Source organism: Spermophilus citellus, assembly GCF_964194105.1.
Source record: "Spermophilus citellus genome assembly, chromosome: 9".
NCBI lineage: Eukaryota > Metazoa > Chordata > Mammalia > Rodentia > Sciuridae > Spermophilus > Spermophilus citellus.
The window spans coordinates 9,789,728-9,813,879 of record NC_138191.1 but is presented as its reverse complement, the minus strand read 5'-3'; the positions used below and the strand labels follow the sequence as shown (position 1 = coordinate 9,813,879).

The 24,152-nt window shown below is 37.1% G+C and overlaps 2 protein-coding genes across 2 annotated transcripts; both read left to right on the top strand.

Moving 5' to 3' along the window:
* Positions 1-11,666: 11,666 nt before the first annotated feature.
* Positions 11,667-12,608, top strand: OR10K2 (olfactory receptor family 10 subfamily K member 2; the record flags this gene model as incomplete). Its single annotated transcript, XM_081306071.1, has 1 exon — positions 11,667-12,608. The coding sequence occupies one exon, from the start codon at positions 11,667-11,669 to the stop codon at positions 12,606-12,608; it is 942 nt and encodes a 313-aa protein (XP_081162197.1).
* A 10,388-nt stretch (positions 12,609-22,996) lies between these two features.
* LOC308655786 (olfactory receptor 10T2) lies at positions 22,997-23,944 on the top strand (the record flags this gene model as incomplete). The annotated part of the gene is made up of 1 exon (XM_081306067.1): positions 22,997-23,944. The coding sequence occupies one exon, from the start codon at positions 22,997-22,999 to the stop codon at positions 23,942-23,944; it is 948 nt and encodes a 315-aa protein (XP_081162193.1).
* Between the last annotated feature and the right edge of the window lie 208 nt (positions 23,945-24,152).

The following is a 24,152-nucleotide window of genomic DNA, read 5'->3' as shown; positions in this document are numbered from 1 at the left end:
GAGATGTGCAAAATCAACATGTGGGCATAGAAGCCAGAAAGATGGCTCCTCAGGTAAGGGGTTGTTGAATGTTTTACTTCTAAATCTGGTAATAGACATGTATACATCCCTTTGTGAATTTGACTTATATGCTTTTATTATGCTTTAATAAAATATGCTTAAAAATTTAGGAAAGAAACAGGTTGGAATTCTAACTTGAAAGGATAGTTTCAAAGGAATAATGAATGATTTATTATATATCACTTTAAGTTCTTTATGAGTGTAATGTACAAGATATTATGGTTTTCCAGTTGTTTCAAACTTCATAAATACATTACAATTCCATGAGACAAGGTGTACGGTTTCATTCATCTTTATAACCCCAGAATATTAGAATAGTGAAATTCATAGTGATTCAGAAAATATATATTTAGCAAAAATTTTAATGTTTTATAGCAAAATTGTCTATAGTGTGTTCAATGGGTAAATAAATATATTTCTACAATAATTTTGTTTCAATTAACATAAGAATTGTAAATCTTTAGATTTCCATCATCTCAAAGATTTATCATTTCTTTGGGATGAGAACAAACACCTCTCTTCTAGCTATTTTTGACTATGTGATATAATCGTGTAACGACAATCAACCTCTGTGTGATAGAATACCAACATGTGTTCCTCCTATCTGGCCGTGACTGAGCCAGTTAGGCAAGCTGTCCCCATTCTCCTTTCTTCCCGACCCTCCCCAGCCTCTGGTAACCACTCTTCTGCCCACTAGTTCTATGAGTTCAGATCTTTCAGATTCCTCATCTTAATCAAATCCTGTGGTATGTGTTTTCTGTGTCTGGCTTATTCAATTAACCTTATGATCTCCACTTCTTCCATGTTGCTACAAAGGACAGGACTTTGTCCTTTTGTGACTGAAGAGTATTACATTATGCATAATACATCTTCTTTATCTATCAGTGGACACCTTGGTTGATTGCATATGTTGTTTCTGGTAACCAGTGCCTTAAAAATTGGGAGTGTAGGCATCTGGTATTTTTATTGTATTCCTTAGGGTAAATTCCTGATAATGGAATAGCTGAGTCATGTGGTAGTTTTATTTCTTGTATTTATGAACTTTACTATTTTCTATAGTGGCTATCCTAATTTACACTCCTGTCAATAGTTTACAACAATTACCCTTTCTCCACATCCTTACCAGCATTGGTCGGTCATTTTTTCTCACTTTGATTATGTCATTATAATTTATAATTGAGGGAAAATGTTATTTTATTCTGGTTCTCATTTGCAATTTTTTCCCTTCCATAGACTGTCTCTTCATGTAGTTACGCAGAAGCCTTGTAATGCAATGTGATCTTTTTTGTCTACTTTTTTTTTCTATTTTTGCTGATGCATTTACTTTTTTGTCAAGAAAGTCCTCATTTAGATGAATGTCATAGAGTGTTTTCTTCTAGTAATTTTATAATTTTGGGTTTAACTTTGAAGTGTTTTGTTTGTTTTGCATGGGAATTGAATACAAGGGGGGTTTTTACCACTGAACTACATTCCTCATCCTTTTTATTTATTTATTTATTTTTTATATTTTTGAGACAGGGTCTTGCTAAGTTGTTGAGGCTGACCCCAAACTTAAAAACCTCCTGCCTCAGCCTCCCACATTGCTGGGATTACAGGAGTGCATAACTCTATCTAACTACATTTATATTTAAATTTTCAATCCATTTTGAGTTGATGCTTTTTATTATGGTGAGAGATAGGAGTCTAGTTTAATTCAAGTAGACATTCAGGTTTCCTAGGAACATTTATTAAAGGGAATATCCTTGCCCACATGTGTGTTCTTGGCTCCTTTCTAAAAATTGTTTGGCTAAAAGTGTGTGGGTTTACTTCTGCTCTCTTGATCTATATATTTTTTCTTGTGCCATCACCATGCTGTTTTGGTTACTGAAGCTTTGTAGTGTATTGTGAATTCGGGTCAGCATGGTGCCTCTAGCTTTGTTCCTCACACTCAGGATGACTTTGGCCATTCAGAGTCTTTTGTTCTTCCATACAAATTTTATGATTTTTTAAAAAATGTAAATATAAAATATAATAGCATCCACCTGAGGCTGAGACAAAAGGATTGCAAGTTTGAGGCCAGCCTCAGCAACTGATGTATGATATTAGCATTTTTGTAAGGATTATAATAAATATGCAGGTTACTTTGTGTAGTATAGACATTTTAGCAATGAATCCTTCCAATCAATAAACACTGTATGTCTTTCCATTGATCTCTGTCCTCTTCAATTTCTTTCATCAACATTTAATAATTTTCATTGAACAGAACTTTTACCTTCTTAGTTAAATGCATTCCTAGGTATTTTTGCAGTTACTATCGATGAGATTGTTTTCTTAATATCATTTTTAGATATATTACTATTTTATTCAGCTTTTGCACTGCTGCAACTGAAAGACCTGACAAGAGCAATCATAGAGAAGGAAAGGTTGACTTAGGGGCTCATGGTTTCAGAGGTCTGAGTCCATAGACAGCAGGTTCCATTCCTCAGGGCTCACGGTGAGGCAGGACACCGTGGTGGAAGAGTGTGGCAGAGGGAACCAGCTCACATGCTGATCAGGAGGGAGGGAGGGAAGGAGAGAGAGAGAGAGAGAGAGAGAGAGAGAGAGAGAGAGAGAGAGAGAGAGAGAGAGGGGAGAGGGAGGGGGGAGGGAGGGAGGTCTCCACTTGCCAGATACAAATATATAGCCCAAAGCTATGCCCCCAATTCCTGCCTCCTCTAGCCACATCCCACCTTCCTCCAGTCACCACCCAGTTCATTCCATCAGGGATTACTTCATTAATTAGGTTAAGACTTATCACCCAATCATTTCTCCTCCAAACCTTCTTGCATTGTCTCACATGTGAGCTTTTGGGAGACACCATATCTAAACCATAAAAATTACTAATGATGGTTTGTTTTTTGTAACCTGTTTCCATGTACCAGTTATTTCCTGGTTTAAGATGCTAATTTATATCAATATCCAGGTGTGTGTTGTTTGTAGGCAGTTTTTCCTTGTTATTTTCACTGTCTGCCACCTAAAACCACCCTGTGGTTCTGGCTCTAGGCCACCTTGGCCGCACGTCAGAGGCAGCATAGGACTTAGGAGGTCTGACACTGAGAACCAACTACCATGCCCACTTCCCTCTCTCCCTTCCTTTAAACCATAGACGGAGGTTTGTTCTATGGAACACACAGGAGAAAGAATCTGGAGGATGGGGAAGGAGGACAGCTCACTACAAGGGGACACAGTTGGCCTGTCCTTTCAGTTCCTCTTAGGAGATGCCTGGAGACCAAGGAAGTGAGATGCACATCTAAAACTCAGACCTTGAGAGGGAGGAAACTGCAAAGAGGTGGAGGAATAGTGAGAGAAAGCTAAAAGGGGGAACTATGGGAAAGACAAGGGAGAGGTAAGGAGGGTGGTGTGGCAACAGCAGGTGATTTTGAAATGTTCTTTGAAACTGAAGTAAAATATCCAGGACTTTGAAGCTACCCTTTGGTGTCTATTGTATGGGATGGAAAAGAAATCTAAGTCAGTGGTCTGGATGCTTAAGAAAAGGGCCATGGCAACCTCTCATAGCCTGTTGTATGTCATCTCCAATTCCTGAAGCCCCAAAAATGTTGTAGAGAGGAAATTTTATTTGAGGACAGTCTGAACAATCTTAATCCAGTGTAGTGGCCATATAAACCAGAGAGCTGGGTGGGTTAAGCATAGATAAATTAACCTACACATTTCTCTCAGGCTGTAAATCTGATGTTCTAAGGAATGACACAGTCACATTGTTTTAGAGACACTTTGTCCAGATAACCAACAATTACTTAGAGATGCATTAATATAATTAGCACTTCTATACCAGGAATCACATCACAAGTATTATTTTATATCTGTAAACAATATGACTCGTAATTATTTATGTTGGCTCTTTAAATAGTGAATGTGAACTTTGGTGCTTAACTTTTAGCCCAAATTTAATAAATATATTGGGCCTCATAGAATATATTTCTATATCATGATTCCTCCTGAATTTACCTTGATAATATAAAATTACTTTACCTTTACTCTAATTCCTTAATATATTGAAATAATATGTTTACACTTGCCTTAACAGGATATCTTGTTAAATCATCTCAGATCCATCCTTGAGTGAGATAAGATCTTATCATTTAGAATTCCTTGGTCTGTAAATTACAGATAATTCAACTCAAACTGTCACTAGCAAAAATTAAATCTATTGACCTAGGTAAGCTGAAAAGCCCAGGGGTACAATGGCTTCAGGTACAAGTTGATCCACAGATCAAACAATTACCTGCAGACATCTTATATTTCTGCTTTTTCTGCCTTTGTTTCATTTTTTATTTTTTTATGTGGTACTGAGGATCAAACCCAGTACTTCACAGGTGCTAGGCAAGTGCTCTACCACTGAGCCATAACCCCAGTTCCCTTTGTTCCATTTTTAGTCTAAACATGATAGTCTCTGACACCTTCAGCTCACCAAGTCCAGTCCAGAAGAAGAACAAATTCATTCTGAAGGGAAATCAAATGTCACGACACAAATTTGAACCTTACTTGATTATCCAGAGTTGGATCATTTGCCCTTCTGGAACCAAACATTAGAGCCAGAGAAAATGCAGCATGCTGACAGCTTTAGTGCATAGCACCCACTCCATCCTGGAACTTGGGGGTGAGTGATTGGGTGAGATTAGTGGGAAAATAAAACCAAAGTGAAATTGGGGTACTCAATGGGAGCAAGAGCTGGGCATAACCACTAACATGTTCAACATATGGACTCAAATATGTTAAATTCCACGTCTCTGGTTTCTTACTTCTTCAGGGGCATTATGTCTTGTTCCCAGTAGCTCTTTTGTTCTCAGTGTCAGTATTTCTTCATTAATTCGATACTTGATGAGTTCTTAGTAGGGCATCAAGTCACTGTCAGAGGTCTTTAACATCCATTAACCTAGGGATAGGAAGTGATGTTGAAAATACCACGTGAGATTCTGGACAATGGAGTCGAGCAAGAAAAATTAACTTGGGATGGTGAGATGGGTGAGCTCATTATCCTGACCAGAACCTTCACTGTAAAAAGCCACTGCTCAGTCTACACTTCCAGCCTGACAACAACCCACCACCCAATTGTAAGTAGAGAAACCGATTTAAGGCTAAACAATTTTGCAATGTACCAACTGAAATGAATTAATTATCTGTGTAAATGTTCCTTTTTGTCCCTCTAATAATATAATAAATTGAGAACCTAAAGTTAATCCAGTTTTCTAAAACTTGCTGCATCTGAGAGTGGCTAAGAGCATTCTGCTCCCTAAGCCCTAATGTTCGGCCCAATTTTCAGCAATTGGATGTTTGGTGACTTGCCTCTATTTTCCACAATCAACTCACCTGTTAATTAAACCCAGTGTGACATCTCTATGATAATGGCTTTGGCATCAAGAGACCCAAGGAAGAACTCTATTCTCCCAATAAATAAAAAGAAAGTGCCAATGGCTTTATCAACATCATTAGCAGTGACTTGTGTAGTCTTTGGTCAATTGTTACAAAATGGGTGGGGGATACTGATGACAGTTGCTTTGGTCTGGGTCTGAGACTCCAGACCATCATTCCATCTCTACCCCTGAGTAGGTATCAGCAGCCTCTGACCCATTTCAGTACTTCTACTGTTTCCTGTCTGATAGCCTCTGCCCCTGGCTTCTCTCAGGAAGAAGGAGAGGAAAATGGGAGCCTGTTCATGAATAGCGGACAAGCGTCTCGGACTAGCACCTCCTACACTGTGAAACTGGACAATGGACAGAGTATAACTGCAAACACCCAGCAGGACTTAGGCCTTCACATCTCAGGTAAGAAGGAGAGAAGGTGACGGGCCCATGCTGGTGCAGAACCAAACAAGAGGGCCACAGTTAAAGATCTGGAATCCAAGCAAGTATCAGTTAACTTTTAGTGTGAATTTCCACAAAATGGTCCATATAAACTTTATGCATATTACAAATTAAATAACTCATTGCTTCTCCTAAACTTACATAGATGCTTTTGGTTCTAACTCAACAGGGCATTCAATGATGTTTTGATTTCAAAATCTTAAATAATGACCTTTTTTTTAGAAAGAGCTCTATTAGGTACAAAGTAGACAAAGTTATACTACCTAATACAGGGCTGAGAACTTAGTGATTGCTTTGTAAATATAGTTGATGGATACAAAGACACAAAGAAACCCTGCCTTGTGGGAACACAAAATCAGAATCCGGCAAAACCACTAGCAAGATCAGACAGAAAGCATGTAGGTACAGGGAGAAACACAGGTGTGAGTGCTATGCAAAAAGGGAAAGTTGTTTTTTAAGGCAGCATCATGTCATGGAACCACATCCATCTGAAAGACAAGAAATCTCTTTTTTTTTTTTTTTACTAAACATCCATTTAGTTGCTTTCTGGTCTTGGATCTTCCTAGAATTCTCTGAACCCACGTTTTTCATCTGTCAATGGAGACTACTAGGCTAGATCTTTAAGATCATCTACAGCTGTAACATTTGCCACACTGGCTTTCTGCAGCTCCACCTGGGTGAGTGATGAGCAGCAGCACACCACACCTCTCCTGTCCTGCAAAGGGAAACCATCTTTATCTAATTAAATCCTTCCCCAAATCAATGGAGATGCAGGAGACAGTGTGAAAATCCTAGTCTCAAAACCCTCAGCTCTCCCATCCCTTTCAACTCTTTTAAGTTATCATTTCAGAACTAATTGCTGTGTTGACATTTAACCATGGCAAAAACATTGTCTTGTCCATTTTAAAGAATTTTTGGAAGTTAAAACATGATGGAGCTGGGACCTGAACTCTTAAGATATTGCATTGGAATTTTTTCCTTTAAGTACCTTTTTGTATGGAAGGAGGGTGGCAGATACCACCCTTTCTCGTGTGCATGAACGTGTGTTCACACACACAGATTGCACCTTAGTCTAGTTCAGGTTCCACCAGCCCTGGGAACCCAAAGGGCATCCCGATGTCTTTGAGTCTCAAGTTTTTCATCTTAATGATGGAGAGACTGAAAAAAAAAAAATAACTGCCTCACAAGGTCATTGAGAGAACCAACTAAGACAACATACATAACAGTATTTTCACCCTACTCAGAACATAAAGAACATATAATAAATATTAGCTTATGTTACCTGTCTATAAAATAAATCTGAATCTTGGGATTGAAAAAATGGTACAAAATTTGCCCTGTTTTTTTTTTTTTATGGAAACATCAAAAACAATATCAATAGGCTGGTAGACTGGAATAATGTTCCTCGGAGAACTTGGTTAAATTTACTTATGGTTTGTTTTGTTCATTTGGTTGCTGAAGCATTTTTCTTTATTTATTTTTATATTAACAGATAAAACTGTTCGTATTCATCATGTGCAACATGATGTTTTGAAGTATAAATATTATGTGGAGTGGTTACAGCTCCCTAATCCATACATGCACTAACTCATATAGTTATCATTGTCTGTGGCGAGAATATTTAACACTCACGCTCAGAATTTTCTAAGAATACAATGCATTTATTTACTGTATTTTATCCATCATCAATATCTGTGAATCTGTGACCTCATCATGAAGTTTATTGTAAGGAAAGAGAAGAGGGAAAGGGAGAAAGTGGGTGCCTTTCACAGGCCTCTGTGAAGTGATGCTTTTCCTTTATAAATGTGCACATGCTGTAAAACATTGGGGTGTTTTTTTTTTCAGTTCCAAAGGGCCAATCAATATTAATAAAAAATTAATCAATTCAATCAAATTGTCTACATCCATGATGTCATTTAGATTCAGTCTATACTTTTGTCAAAATGCTCACATGTAGTATTAAGATATCACTTGTTGTTCAAAGCCTTCCCTGAAGTTTTCTGGTTTTTTTTCCTCAAGAATTCCAGGACATTTTGTTGGCTTTGAACCATATTAAATAAGATTCATGATAATTTTCTTATACTCTGGACAGCCATTTGCTTCTGTTTTCCCTGCAAAGTTAATAATAATTTTATTTTTATATCTGTAGTTCTTAGAACATAAGAGAAATCATAAAACATGTGAATTACTAGACAATCTGCTCCAGTCTTTGGGAGCTCAATAAACAGTTGAAGTTGATGTCTACAAATGTAGATAAAACCAGCTTTGTAGAATGTGCATGCTCGATAATTACAAAACATCTGTAAGGGGAAACTGATGTATGTGACTAAGAATACTTAGACTTCTGTGGTTTCTCCCATCCTGCCCCCAAAGTAGCAAACGAGAGACTTCCTTTACTTCAACCAGAGTCTAAATATCCTACATCTAGGACTTTACCTAGAGAACAACCAGGTACCAAAGTATTTGTGTGGTATTTCAAGGTTGGTAATGCTTGCATCTTCCCAGTGCAGAACAGAACTTCATGGAAAACCAAGTTATTTACACTTAGGGTGGAGAACCTCAGAGAACAAGGATCCCTCCTAAGTTTCCCCTATCTGGGAAAGTACATAAAGCATAATAATAAAGTAATGAAAGGGCAGTATTTAGTAAGCACTTCCTGATTATCAAAATGGTCTCTTTCATATAGTCGATCCCAATGAATCCCCTCCAATAGCCTTGGGAAGCAGAAATTACTCTTCTCATCATACAAGGGAGGAAATGGGCCATGAAGATGTAAGGCCTTACCACTATAATACGCCAGATTCAGATTAAAACCTACATCTGTCTAAACTCAAAACCCATCTGATCCCTGCATTACCCAGCTTCTTAGGGGAAAATTTCAGATGACATGTGTAGAAACTCATTAGTAGTATTGATAATTAGGGAATCTAAAATTAGAGAAAGATAACAGTGTGTCTCTGATAAATCTATGAACCTACTGGGCAATAAAGTCTTATGTTAGTTTTTGGCAAATAACCACAGGAACAACATGGAGCAAGAAGAGTATATTTGTCCCTTTCACAGAGCTGGGGAAGTTTAAATACTATTATGGAAATAGAAACATCAGAGATCAGGCAGCACCCCTTTAGGAGAATCGATGGTGCTTGCCTATATTGGTGCTTGTATCTGAATTTAAATTCCCAGAAACTCAATAGTACCATTCTCATGATATTGTGCCAAGCATTATTTAGTTCATCCTGTCCGTAACAGATGTAAAGAAACCCAGGAATAAGTTTTAAAAATTCTTTATCCATTCATCTATTGATGGGCACCTGGGCTGGTTCCATAATAACTTGGCTATTATGAATTGCACTGTGATATATATTGATGTGTCTGTATCACATATAAAATGCTGATTTTTGTTCTTTTTCTAAATGTTGAAGAGTGGGATAGCTTTTTGAGTGATCTCCATACTGTTTTCCAAAGTGGTTGTACTAATTTGCAGTATAAGATTGTATCTTTTCCCTCATAACATCACCAGCGTTTATTAGTATTTTTGTTCTTGATGATTGTTATTCTAATTTGAGTGAGATGAAATCTCAATACAATTGATTTACATTTCTCTGATTGCTGGGGATAGAAATAGTGAACATTTTTTCCTATATTTATGGGGCATTTTATTTCTTCTTTTGAGAAATATCTGAATAGGTCAAAATGAACATTGCTATTCTGTATAGCTATAAAGCATTAATAAAAATATTAAAAATTATTTTCTATGGATATATACAAGAGTTGTCTTAGTAGTACTCTTATAATTCCAAATGAATATCAATCATGTAAATCACTATATTTTAAATAATAATCTCTTCTGAATATGTCTGATTCTTGAACCAAAGTCAACATGAAGCCTTGGGCTGGGACTTATTTATATGTGTATCATTATCACATACAACTCCTCACACATGATTATAATCATACTGCTTAATATTCATTGTGTACTGTCTGGTATTCTTGAGTCAATTGTTCTGTGTTAAGGTTGAACACATTGCCAAAGTTTTTGTTATTACTATCAGTTAAGGTAATAATTAGTGATATTTTTAAATGGGATGAATAAAGTGTTATTTCTATAATGTCTATATTCCAATATACTTTAGAGAGCTGCAAATGTACTAGAAATTGGGAATAATATTAGGTGTATGGAGTTCCAATGACCAGCTATCCTATTCAGAACTATTTTCTTATTTTAAACCAAAAATATTTTTTTTTAGGTTTGAATGAATGATCACTAGGACATGTGGTACATAAATCCTTAAAAATTCTTGATATTGGGCAATCTTCATTCCCAGGGTAACACTCAGGATTCTCTTACTTCGTGAATTTGATGCTATCAATGAGATCAGTAATAGCTTAACAACTTAGTTTTTTTTTATTTATCTAGTAATTATTTATTGAGAGGTTATTAAATACTGGTGACTAAATAGAAATCAGGTGAAGACACATGAAATTCCCACCTTTCCATCAACAGTACAAAATCTAGTGGAGAAGAGAGAGATGAGAACAATTCAATCTAATACTTTAAAATTAAGTGAATGTCTTATTAAATTATCTTTTGATGTTTTATGTGAGTTCTGAAGAAGAAAGAACTTCTCTTACCAGGACCATGGAAGCTTCCAGAAAGTGTGGACTAGCTGTGACTTCAGAACAGCTATATAATATCTACAAGTATAAATGGGTAATAAACAATTTTGAGCAAGGAATAAAGACAAAGAAGGCCCAAACTTCTTTTCCTAATACTAACACATAATGGTACAGAAGAACATTAGAATTGTAGTTTGGTTCCCTAGATGAAAGACTTTGAAAAACTGTAGGGTTTGAACTTTATTCAACAGGCATGAGTAAAATTTTTGAGGACGGGAGAACTGTCAGGCAATTTATGTATCAGAAAGTTTATCTAGCTTCAGGGGAAAGATAAATCAAAGAGATGTGAGTAGTAGTGGGCAGGAGAGCCACAACATAATTTCTGTAGTGGTTAAGGGGAATGATGGATGTGCACAAAAGTCCTGAAAAAAGATTGTGGTTCTGCTGTGGTAGAAAAGGCTCTCAGACCTGCACTGGAGGGTGTATGGCCTGCTCCATCTTGGGCTAGAGGCACTTAAATAAGAAGTGAATGTTTCCAGCTGTTGGAGCAGAATAAGAATACAGAGGCAATAGTCAGCATAAAGAGAATATAAGAAAATAGAAATAATGATTCCTGCCAAGTAAGGCAAGGAGTGTGGAAGAGAATATAGTTTGAGCTATGGAGAGATTAAATTTAAAAGTTTAAAAGTAGGAGTTTTGATATAAGGAAATACAAACAAAAAGAATATGAAGATATATATATAAAAATTTCAGATGGTCTACTTTCTTTGCAACTGTGGGAAATCTTTCCCTAAAATAGTGTGGATGCAAGAAAACCAAATGAACAAGTGTCAAATGAACAAGTGGAAAAATTGAAATGTCAGCCACCTTGTGGGGATGGAGACACGGTTGAATCTGAAATGGCAAGAACTTCTTGGCTGTGGTGTTAGAATGACCAAGGAGACCTAAAAGCTAATGTAAACTGACTCAATTTTAGGTATTTCATTTACTGAAAAATTAGAAGGGAGAACGAATGATGTATTTTGAACCCCAAATATGAGAATACCTCCTCTGCCATGATTAATTTCCAGTGATTCTAATAATTTTCAGGGAGCTTTTTGCCACTCTCTCTTCCTCTCTCCTGAACTGTTTTCTGAGGATGTACCCTCCATGGAGTGGACCAATGACACCGTGGTGAGAGAGTTTGTCTTCCTGGGCTTCTCTGCTCTGGCTGGGCTGCAGCAGCTGCTCTTCGTGGTCTTCCTGCTCGTCTACCTCTTCACACTGGGTACCAATGCCATCATCATTTCCACCATTGTGCTGGACAGAGCCCTTCATACCCCCATGTACTTCTTCCTCTCAGTCCTCTCCTGCTCTGAGACCTGCTACACCTTTGTCATTGTCCCCAAGATGCTGGTGGACCTGCTGGCTCAGAAGAAGACCATCTCCTTCCTGGGCTGTGCCATCCAGATGTTCACCTTCCTCTTCCTGGGCTGCTCTCACTCCTTCCTGCTGGCAGCCATGGGTTATGATCGCTACGTGGCCATCTGCAACCCGCTACGCTACACAGTGCTCATGGGCCACGGGGTGTGCTTGGGATTAGTGGCTGCTGCCTGTGCCTGTGGCTTCACTGTGGCTCAGATCATCACACCTTTGGTATTTCACCTGCCCTTCCACTCCTCCAACCAACTGCATCACTTCTTCTGTGACATTTCTCCTGTCCTCAAACTGGCATCCTATCATACCCACTTCAGTCAGATTATCATCTTCATGCTCTGTGCATTGGTCTTGGTTGCTCCTCTGTTGTTAATCTTGGTGTCCTACATTCGTATCATCTCAGCCATAATCCAGTTTCCTTCCACCCTGGGCAGGTACAAAGCTTTCTCCACCTGTGCTTCACACCTTATGATTGTCATTGTCCACTATGGCTGTGCCTCTTTTATCTACCTACGGCCTAAGTCCAACTACTCATCAAGCCAAGATGCTCTGATATCAGTATCTTACACTATCCTAACTCCATTATTCAACCCAATGATTTACAGCTTAAGAAATAAAGAGTTCAAATCAGCACTTCGTAGAGTTGTAGGAAGAACAATTTCTCTGCCACATTAATGTGGATCCTTCCTTTCTAAACAGTGAAGCACAAGGTTAGAATTAAGGTGGACCTCTCATTCGGGAGGAAATAATCCCCAAAGTGAAATTGATCAAGCAATTGAGCACCATGTTCTGGGACAGAGAATATTACTCCCCTGTTTCCAAATACAAAGTTCTAAAAAAAGTAACATCTTGACTTGATCACATGAATTATTTCCGATGTCAAGTTTTTCTTCTCAATTGAATGAAAAATAATAGATGGAAACTATAAGAAAACATACATTCATTCAGAATTCTAGGCATGGCAAATACTATCACAATCTCAACCAAACTAGAAACCAACCCTGGAAAATATAAGCAGATACCTAACTCTGTTCTAGGAACCCAGGAAATCCCTGCCTCTCCCTTGCACTCTTTCTGAATATTTTCTGTGTCTCAGTCTTTAAATGACATAATATTTTTCAAATGCATGTTACAAAGTTTGGTGCATAAGATATATTCAATTAATTCTCAAGTAAGAAAATTATACACTTTCTCTGTTTCTAATGGATTAACAGGAGATGATATTTTTCTAATTTTTTTATGCACTAGAACATATCTAAATTTGGTGGGCATACCTTGGAGATATTCCTAGCAGTATATGTTGAAGACAAAAAAATCTAAAATCACAAAGATTGGCCAAGAAAGGCAAGCTAAACTGAAATCCATTTCTTCAGACATTCACCGAATGGGAAACTGTGTTAAGAGAAACCAGTCTTCTGTTGTTATTCATGCACCTTAGGAGTGTGTGTGTGTGTGTGTGTGTGTGTGTGTGTGTATGTGTGTAGAACATTAGTGAGACATTTTAGGAGTCCTCCTGCCTGCAGGAGTGAGAGCAAACAGGAAGCTCTGCTAGAGATGCCTCCTCACATTACATGTCTTTTCAAGATCCACTTATAAATAAAGGTCTCCTGATTGATTAACTTTGATTCTCGGTGTTTTTCCTTTTCTTCCACAAATCTCCTCACCAATGAAGCAAGAAGGAATAAAGCTGGACCTCTCATTCAGAGGCCCCGTTTTTGGTTGATGACAAAAATGTCTCCCAGTGAGGTTAGTCAACTGCCTTTCTTTTATGAAACTTGAGACTTGCGGAGGATAGGACATGGAGATAAAGAAAACTAAAGCAAGATCATTTATGTAGTCACCAAATTCTCACTTGTTTTGGCTTCCTTGCTTATTTCAGGCCCCTAGCCTATCAGATTGTCTCATGAAAGGGAAATTAACTGATAACCTCTAACATGAATCCGTTTAATGTGTTAATTGTTTACACCTGCACTGTGCTGTTATTTACTACTTTATTTACACTTGAGAGCAGCCTTGGGAAGCACATATTATGATCCAAATGTGTAAGTGAGAAACTGAAACTTCGGAGAATGAAATGACTTTCCTACTGAAAAATAGAACCGATACTGAGCACCCATGAGTTGCTTCCTTAGTTAACGCCTACGATACCCACATATGACCCCTTGCAAAGAGTGTGACTTTGCAAGAGCAGAATATATAAGTATGCATTTTAGTAATGCAAGACTAAGCCGTACGACACCAGTGGAAAAGATGCACTCTTAACATTAGACAAATGGCCTTCAAGTCTTGTTTCTTTTTCAGAGTTGTGGATGCTATTATTTTGGGGTCACATGCCAGAGTACTGGCAAGTGGGGGAGATCACTCTGTGTGGAAAGGTCATGAATGTCAGAATGACTCTCCTGGCATTTTATCCTTCCTGTTATTAATGTCATGACTGAAAAACTAAGTTGACCTCAGACACACTCTCCTATTGGTTAAAACTGGACTTCCTACTCACTCCGTTCCTCTTTTCTTACACAAATGCGCACACACACACACACACCCCACACACACTTTGGTTAATTTCATCTCTCCTCTCTAAATGTAACGTGTAGAAGAGTGACACGATTTTGAGATTTGGAGTTGGCTTTACCAAGACAGTGAAGTCCTTTAAAGGCCACATAATCCAGCCAAGTTCATAGGGAAATCTGCACTTGAGTTTCAGACATAAACTCCAACAATAATAATAAATTGCTAGTTTGCTTTTCCATTCATCATATGTATTATGTATTTTGAATGCAGTGTAGTAAAAAGAAAAGGTTAAACCAAGGCAGGATGATGACAATTCTGTTACCTAGGCCACAAATACTATTAGCCTACCAGATTGACTTTGTATATTAGGACACATTTCCTAGGAAGCTCACCATGAAGCAGACCCATCACAATTGAAGTAAGGGCACAGTGCTCATCAATTGCCTGATGTAAATTAGCAAGTCCGACTTGTACCTGGGAGAAGGAAGCCCACACATTAGCTGTTTCTAGCTCCCTACTTAACCCAGTATCTACACTGTTAAGGTTTGGATAGCAGGTGCCCCCCAAAAGCTCCTGTGCGGATGCAGGAGTATTCAGAGGCATGTTTGGATTATGACAGCTACAACCCAATCAGCCATCTTTGTTTGAATGGATGTACTTGGTGGTAACTCTAGAAAGGTGGGGGTATGCCTAGAGGAGCCTGGGACAGCAAGGGCTGTTCTTCCTGTGGCCCCTCCTCCTTGCTCTCTCTGCTTCTTGGCCCACCAAGAGGTGAGCAGCACTCCACCACCAAGCCCTTCTGCCATGATGTTCCTGGGCCCAGAGCAACGGAGTTGGCCAACCATGGGCAAAACTCTTCAACTGTGAGGCCAGAATAAACTTGCCCTCCTCTAAATTGTTCTTATCAGGTATTCTGGTCATGGTGAAACAAAGCTGACCAACATATTGACCCTCGATGAGATCATTATTTTTTAAAAAGTCATTTAGGGATGAACTCAGCTATTCTAGGTAACGATAATGCTCTAATTTTCTAAAAAGTCATTTTCTAAGAATTAAAGAGATTAAGAATTAAAGTGACGTATAATCATGGAATATGTCACATTCTACTCCAAATATCACTTTCATGTACCTTTTCCCAAATCTTTCTTCAATTATGGCCAGTCTCCTGTTCCCTCAGACAAACCTACATTTCTCACTCTCAGCCCTGAATCTCTACTGGGTCTTGAGAAAATATCAAATTGCTGTCCCCAGCATCTGCCACCAGCAGGATATAAGAATTCTGATTTTCCCTCATTCTTGGCAACATATTTTTCCATATTGTTACTATTCTTAGTAGTAGTAGTAGTAGTATTAACCTTGTAAATGTGTTGCAATATGTTATTGTGGTTGTAAAAGTTTTTTGTATATTCTGAATCCTAGATACTTATCAGATATTTGTTACAAATATGTTCTCCCATTTTGTGGATTGTCTTTTCATTTCTTAATAGTATCTTTTGAAGCATATAGTTTTAACTATTACATTTAATTTATCTATTTTATTTTTAGGTTCTTTTTATGAACCTGACTTTTTTTTTCTTGCAGTACTGAGGATTGAACAGGGGGAACTCTACCCCTGAGTTACATCCCCAGCCTTTTATATTTCATTTTGAAAAAGGATATCACTGAATTGCTTAGGCTAGCGACTATAGAACTCGGGGTCCTTCTAACTCATCCTTCTCAGCTTATCAGTAGCTGGGATTACAGGCAGGTGCCTCCACACTCAGTATGAACTTAATTCTTTAAACCTCTGTATAACACCTATAATGATAATAATAGGAGTAGATAATGTATTTTGAGCACTTTTCACAAGATATATCTTTGTCCCCATATTATAACCCTTTTCTCTGGTGTTGCTATTTATTGATAAAGAAATTAAGGAACAGAGCAGTAAATTGCCCATGATTAAATAATAGAAAGAAATAGAGCCAATAATGACATCAAAAGTATATGACTCCAGAGTTACTAAATAAATATATGAGTTGATCATCTCACTCTTTAAGGGCATTTTGTCAATATAAATATAACAGCAATGAAGAAATTTTTGCATGTATACATTTGCATAATTTTACAAGTGATTTTGTAGAAGTAAATACTAGAAGTGGAATTAATAAACATAAGAATAAGATCATGTTTTAAATAATTTTCAAAATAATTTGTTTAAAGTATCAGTTTTGTCCACTCCCAGTAACATAAACAATAGTATATTTCTCAGTTCTTGCCAAACATAAAAAAAGATTGTTATTTTTTGAACCAATCAAATAAGACACAAATATCTTATTTTAGTTTATATTTCTAGTATACTTTTCATAACTTACACAAATGGTGCATAGTAAAAGACTATGAGTTCTATAAACTTTCTGCCTGAGTTAAACTCTAATTTAGTGGTGTGACCTTGGGTAGGTTACTTAATTTCTTTGTCTATCACTTACATCATCATTTAAATTGTAATGTAATATTATGTAAATAATGAGTAAAAGTGAGGATTGTATTGACCTAATATTTTCACTGTAATTTGTCAGACAATAGTGCCTAGAATATAATATATTTTATGAAAATATGACTAGTGTTACTCTATAAATCTTAGCCATTTGCCCTCAACATCTGTATTGTAATCTCTCCTTTCATCAACTAATATGAAATACAACTTTTACTCAATTCTGTATTGTAATATATGTAGATCTGTCTTCAAGTAAATCTTCTCTATTCTTTCAATAAATTTTGAAATTTTTCCTATAGAGTTCAGATATATTTTTTTAAATTCATTTCTATTTAAATGCTTTTATAGTAGTATATTTTATATTTTTTCAAAAATTTTCTTGTGATATTTAGAAAAACAGCTACTACAAATTTTGTATCTAGTAAAATTACTAAACACTGATTAATTCAAATACATTTTTAAAAATTATTTCAATCGCCTTCAAATACAATAACATAAAAAACAAATAGAAATTTGATTTGTCTTTTATTTCTCTGGATATTTTTTAAATCAACTTATGATGTATCCAGGACCTTAAGTAAAATATTGAAAAGAAGGAGTATTAATGGGTTATTGTTTATATCTCAAAGGAAAAACTTTCAATATTTTACTTTTAGGTTTAATATTTGTTCCAGCTTCTTTGTAAGCAAATGTCCTCAGATTAATAAAGTAGCTTTCTATTCTTGATTGGTTAAAAATATATACATATATGAATGATCAAGATTGTCCTTCTTTAATCAGTTAAGGTAAAGAATTACAGTAAAATTTTTATAATGCCAAACAAAGAATCACTTTCATTTTGGGAATTGAACTTAATTTACTCCATTTTCTGTTATCTTTTGGCCATATGTGCTAATATTTGTTATAAGCTAATATTTGTGTGTGTGTTCTCAGTGGAAATGATATGAAATTTTCTCTCACAATTCTTATTAAGATTTGATCTCACTATTTTTCTCAAAAACGAGCTGGGGATTTTCCCTTTCTTTATGTTCTCTGAACAACTTATGAATTATTGAATGTACAGTATTTTTGTTGAAGCTATTGGGACCAGTATATTTCTTTGCTGAATGACATGATGGTAAATTATTAAGTTGCATAATGTTCATATAAATACTCAATTTCTTTCAGAATGAATCATGTTAAGGTCTATTTTACTTGGCATTTATTGATTGTCATCTAAATTTCACATACCTATACAGATATTCTTCCCAGTCTGTCCTTATCAACTGGTAACTCTGTGGCATCAGTGGTTAGAGTAATGGTATGAGTTGGACTGTGAATGAATTGTTATATCCCCTTTATTATTTTTGATGTTTTGGGGGGTTCTCTCTCTAATCAGTGTCATTGCAAATTAACCAATTTTATTAGTTTTTTTTTTATCCAAGTTTTGACTATGTTGATAACTGTATTCGAAGTTTCTTACCTATTTGAACTCCTATCTTACTATATACAACCTTTTTTATTTATATTTATGAAGGAATGCTGAGACCAACAGGTCAGAAAAAGATTGCCATTGACAGGTGGTTTATTACTCACAGTTCCCACATGGAGAAGGGGAGCAACCCACACCACACCACCCAGGAAGCATCAGGGAGAGAACAGCAGAACAGAGTTTGGTCAAAGGTGGAGAGGATGAAGGGAAACTCAGGAAAGACTGGCTTTCCAGGGAATGATCGAGCGAGGCAGAGAAAGCTGGCTAAGCAGATTTAGGGTTGACTCATTGGAATCATTTAAGCGGGCGTCAAGGCCACCCCTAGTGTCTGATGTCAGCTCTGGGGTGATTCAGGCAGGGAAATAATGTCTCTCCTTCTAAGAGCCTGACAAAGAAGGCAGTTTGGAACATAGGTTCTGGATTCTCATACGTAGGAAAAGAAACTCATTTGTAACCTTTTTGTCAGAATAGTAGCTTAACTCTCTCATGCTAAAAGAATATTTATCTGAATTTTATGTGTTTCATTTACACATGAAAGGTTTTTTTGCATTGGTTTGCTTTGCAATCTGAGTATCTCTTCTGATTGTAAATGAGATGCCCTTGTCCAAGTGTAGGCATTAATTTTCACTTTTTTGAGCTCTCCTTAAATCTCAGAGGTCCCTAGTCCTTAGAATCCCAAAAGGCTATACATACTCTCCAGTCCAATTACAGGATATGAGTTGGCATATGAACACAGTGTGGGCTATTTTCGGTCTCTTATTTAAAACGTTAAGGTGTGGACATCTAAGAGTCCAAATGAACCCTCTGAGATGTGTCAGAACATATTTTTCCAGTCATTTAATCTTTCAGGACAGATGTCACTGCTTTATTATTGGCTTTCTGCTGCCTCCTTCAACAACCAGAAGTCCTAGGAGACTCAGTCATCGAACTCAAAGTCACATGTCAGCATCCTCGATTTTTTGGACATAAGTAGGTAAGTGTATATTCTTTTTCAGTTACTACCTAACAAAAGAAACATTTTTCATAAATATTTCAAATTTGAAAAAATTTGCACACATAGTTTTTATTGCTATGAAAAACTATTTTGCACCAAGCTAAAACTTTATCTCCTCTTTTCTTGTAATGAAAGAAGCCTCTATTCTGAGTACCATATACACCTAGAGATACAGACAAATACCCCAAAACCACACCTTAATACATGGAATAGGAAAGCTGAGGAATAAGGAAAAGAAGTAAAAAATGGGTGGAAACTTCTCAAGTGTAGATTTCTCTTTTTAATGAAAGATGGGGGGTTTTGAGAAAAATTGAAAATTTAGGAATGATAAATACTATAGTAGAAAAGCAGAGAGCACATTATAGATAAAAAATCATGGTATGTGAGATAACTCATCAACGCAAGGAAAACTAAGCCATGCCATCATTTAAGTATTTAATTAGAGTCTATTATGTCCCAAAACGGTTGCACAGATCATTAGAGTACATTGCATTTGTCCCTATAAAACAGTTTATAACAGATGTCTGTAGAGATAAATTAATTATACACTAATACCAGGCAATATCCACACTACTCATCATATAAGCATAGTTTTAACATCTCTAAGTGTTATGAAAAGAAGAGCATCTCTGCAGGTTCTAGCAATCAGGGAAGGTTTACTGGAGACATACACATGAAGCAGATTTGAGTGTGGAAATCACATTGTGAAACAGCTTGAAAAAGGTATAAAAATAGTACTGTGACTGTGACCTGAAACAAAGGATACCTTGGATATCACCAAATTCTTGTTTGAGTCACCAAAAGTAAGGTGATGATTATGTTGAATGCTGTTTGATTCATAAAACTGTGGTTGCAATTAAACAATATCCTCTTGGTCTTCCTCACCTTTGAGTGCATTCACCAACCATACAGTTGACTTACCTACTCTCCTACTCTTTTGTCCTATTTTCTTATCTCCCTAATTTTAGTATGAAAGAATAAAGCTTGTCCATGTATTATAAGATTTGATGATAGCAAAGAAATGTATCAAGCATATAAGCCAGAAGAGTCAGAAATGGTAAGATTAGTTTTATCTGAACAAACATTATGCAATTACATTTTTGTTCTTTAAAAAAGGTACAGGGCAGATAATGCTCTTTCAAGGTAAATAAACAGTGAAATAACAACCAGGTACAGTGGGAAACACCTGTAATCCCAGCTACTCAGGAGGCTGAGGTAGGAGTAGTTTGCATGTTCAAGGCCAGCCTGGGCAACTAAGTGAGACCCTGTCTCAAAGTAACAATAATAATAATAATAATAATAATAATAATAATAATAATGATGATGATGTGATGATGATGGTTGGAGATGTAGTTCAGTGGTAAAGCCCCTCTCGGCTCAATACCCAGTAAGGAAAACAAAATACATATTTTGTTCCTGTACTTAAAAAGCCTATACTCTGTAAAAGAAGCCAAAAATACAAGGACATGAATTCAGTTTAACACGTTAAGTAAAACAATGAGGATGCTCTTAGGTTCCCATGCTCAGGCGAGAGGTCATAGTATACTTGCCTTATCTGAGAAATAAAGACAAAAACACTTGTGGCATCTACCAGATTGTTTGGATCAAAACGAGGTAGCTTACATGAAGGCATTTTATTTTCTGCAAAGTCTGATATAAGGGAAAGAGTATTGTAGCAGGTGTAGGGAGCTTTCTAAGCAAATGAACTATGCCAGGCATGATTAAAGTGAGCACGCACAAGGAGCAACTCTTTCCATTTTTTAGCTATGCATCAAATCATCACAAGGTACCCCATAAACAGGTACAATGTATACATGTAACTTATGTGCATGTACAATTTATGTATCAGTTAACATAAAATTAAAACTCAAAAAAATCAAATAACATAAAATAAAGTAGCCAACAAGTTGGGAGATGTTGAGTAGAACCCATACTACACCTGGTTTCTCCTGAATCTCTTACACTAAAATTGTGAGAGTAACTATGCTTAGGACTCTGTGGGGAGGGAAGTCCTAGACGGTAAGATAATAGGAGGTTTCTGAGATAATCTGTTTTTGTTTCCTGAACACTAACATTTTCTGGCTATTAATTGCCATAAATTCAAAGTGCATTCTATTTCCTTTTTTTATTTTATCCTAGCCTAGTATTTCCTGCTCTGCTCCCATCCCAAAGATCCTCAATGCCTTTTGTTTCACAGGGAGGAATGCCCTAGCCCCGGGCCCCATATGTTATGCCTGCTCTACTTCCCAACTCCATAAACACAGAGCACAACTGTAGTCAAATCTTGAAAGAAAAGTCGAAATCTGGAGAACCAAGAACTCCTTGGATGAGAAACAGAGAGAAACATTGAAGAGCCATTGATTCGACCAATTCTAAAAAGTCTACCTGTTCCAAAAATATCACATGCTAAGCCTAACAAGGTGGCACATGCCTTTAATCCTATGGACTCAGGAGACTGAGACAGAAGGATCACAAATTCTGACTCAAAATAAAAGTTTTTAAAAGGCTGGGTATTAGTTCAGTGGTGCAGCACTTACCTAGCAAGTGTCCGGCCCTGGGTTCAATCCCCAGTGCCACAAAAAAAAAAAAAAAAAAAAAAGAAAGAAAAAAAAATCACACTGAAGACCATATATACATAAAATTATGATTTACCGTTAAAAATAAAATAAAGCTTATTTTTAAAAATGTGAAAAATGATAATCTTTTAACCATACATATTTAAATTTCTTCACTCAACACAAAACAAAGAAGTGCAAAAAAATAGAAAACATGAATCAAATGCAGGACAACTTTGTTCTGATTCAGAGATTGAAGCTCTTCTAGCATTGAAACAGCAAAGATCAGATATTTTCTTCTCAAATATTTTGGTAATGGGTAAATGAGATAAAGGTAAAAATGGTTAAGAAACGGACTGTGATTACTATGTGTGAAGCACAGTTTCAAGCATTTTACTTAATTTAATTCTTCTTCTTTGTGAGAGTCTATTATTATTCATGTTTTACAAATGGCAAAAACCAATCACACTGAAGTTCATAGGTCTAAAGTTGATCAAGGCAAGGTTCCAACTCCAATCTTCTAGCTCCTGAGCTCAGGACTGGCGTCATGGTACTCTAGGGATAACTAAATGGGTTGTGATGGAAGGGAAAGAAATCATTGTGCTAGGAGGATGGACATGCAAGAATACTGGAGAACCATACAGGACAAGAAAAATAATTTAATTTTTTAGTTTGTTTATTGAAGCTAATCTTCTTAACCTATTAATCCTAAGTTTTCAATTCTATATAGGAAGATGGGACATAATGGGTTAAACAGAGAAATGTTTTCAGTCATCGAATAGTTTTTAAAAAACATATTAAATGGCTCCCTTTAACTTTTCACAATTTATATAACACAGGAATTGGTTCCCCTATTGTACAGAGTAACAGTTTCTTGTAAAAACAAACAAAAAATTACCTCAAAGGTTATCTTTTTATCTAGAGAGGTTGAGAGAAAAGAGAGTAACCTTCCAAGCCTGGCAATATTCTTAAAGTCAAGGCACTGGGAAATGTTTGTACTCTGATGACCTTTGTCATTGTCTCCCCTAAATCCACTCACAGGACCAAGTCGTCCCGATGCGAGGTTTCAACACCACCACGGTGGTGACCCACTTTGTCCTGGTGGGCTTCTCCAGCCTTGGGGAGCTGCAGCTGCTGCTGTTTGTCCTCTTCCTGCTCCTGTACTTAACCATCCTGGTGGTCAATGTGACCATCATGGCCATCATCCGCATCAGCCGGACTCTACACTCTCCCATGTACGGTTTCCTCTTCATCCTTTCATTTTCTGAATCCTGCTACACTTTGGTCATCATCCCTCAGCTGCTGGCCCACCTGCTCTCAGCCACCAAGACCATCTCCTTTGTGGCCTGTGCCACCCAGCTCTTCTTCTTCCTTGGCTTTGCCTGTACCAATTGCTTTCTCATCGCTGTGATGGGATACGATCGCTACGTGGCAATCTGTCACCCCCTGAGGTACTTGCTCATGATGAACAGAAGGCTAGGTCTGGGGTTGGTTTCTCTATCAGGAGTCACTGGCTTTTTTATTGCTTTGGTGGCCACGAACCTCATTTGTGACATGCCTTTTTGTGGTCCCAACAGGGTCAACCACTATTTCTGTGACATGGCACCCGTGATCAAATTAGCCTGCACTGACACCCAGGTCAAAGAGCTGGCTCTCTTCAGCCTCAGCATCCTGGTGATCATGGTGCCTTTTCTGTTAATTCTCATATCCTATGGGTTCATTGTTAACACCATCCTCAAAATTCCCTCCACCGAGGGCAAGAGAAAGGCTTTTGCCACGTGTGTGTCCCACCTCACGGTGGTCTTTGTCCACTATGGCTGTGCATCCATCATCTACCTCCGGCCCAAGTCCAAGTCAGCCTCAGACAAGGATCAGCTGGTGGCCGTGAGCTACACAGTGGTGACACCCTTGCTTAATCCTCTTGTCTACAGTCTGAGGAACCAGGAAGTAAAGAGTGCCCTGAAAAGAGTTATGGCAATGCCTAACGCTACCAAGATGAGCTAAGGACAGAATTTTAAAAATTAACTAGGAAAGTCACAGAAGAGATGAAAGTTTTAAAATCTTTCTCTGACTTTTTAGACACAAGTTGAACAGTTCTTCCCCTCCTAGAAGGAAGCAAGTCCATTTCCTACATTGTCCAATGCCCCGTTCAAAAGGGGAAAAGAAGGAAAGGAACTCACACTTGACAAAAAGAGAAAAGGTGAGAACCTTT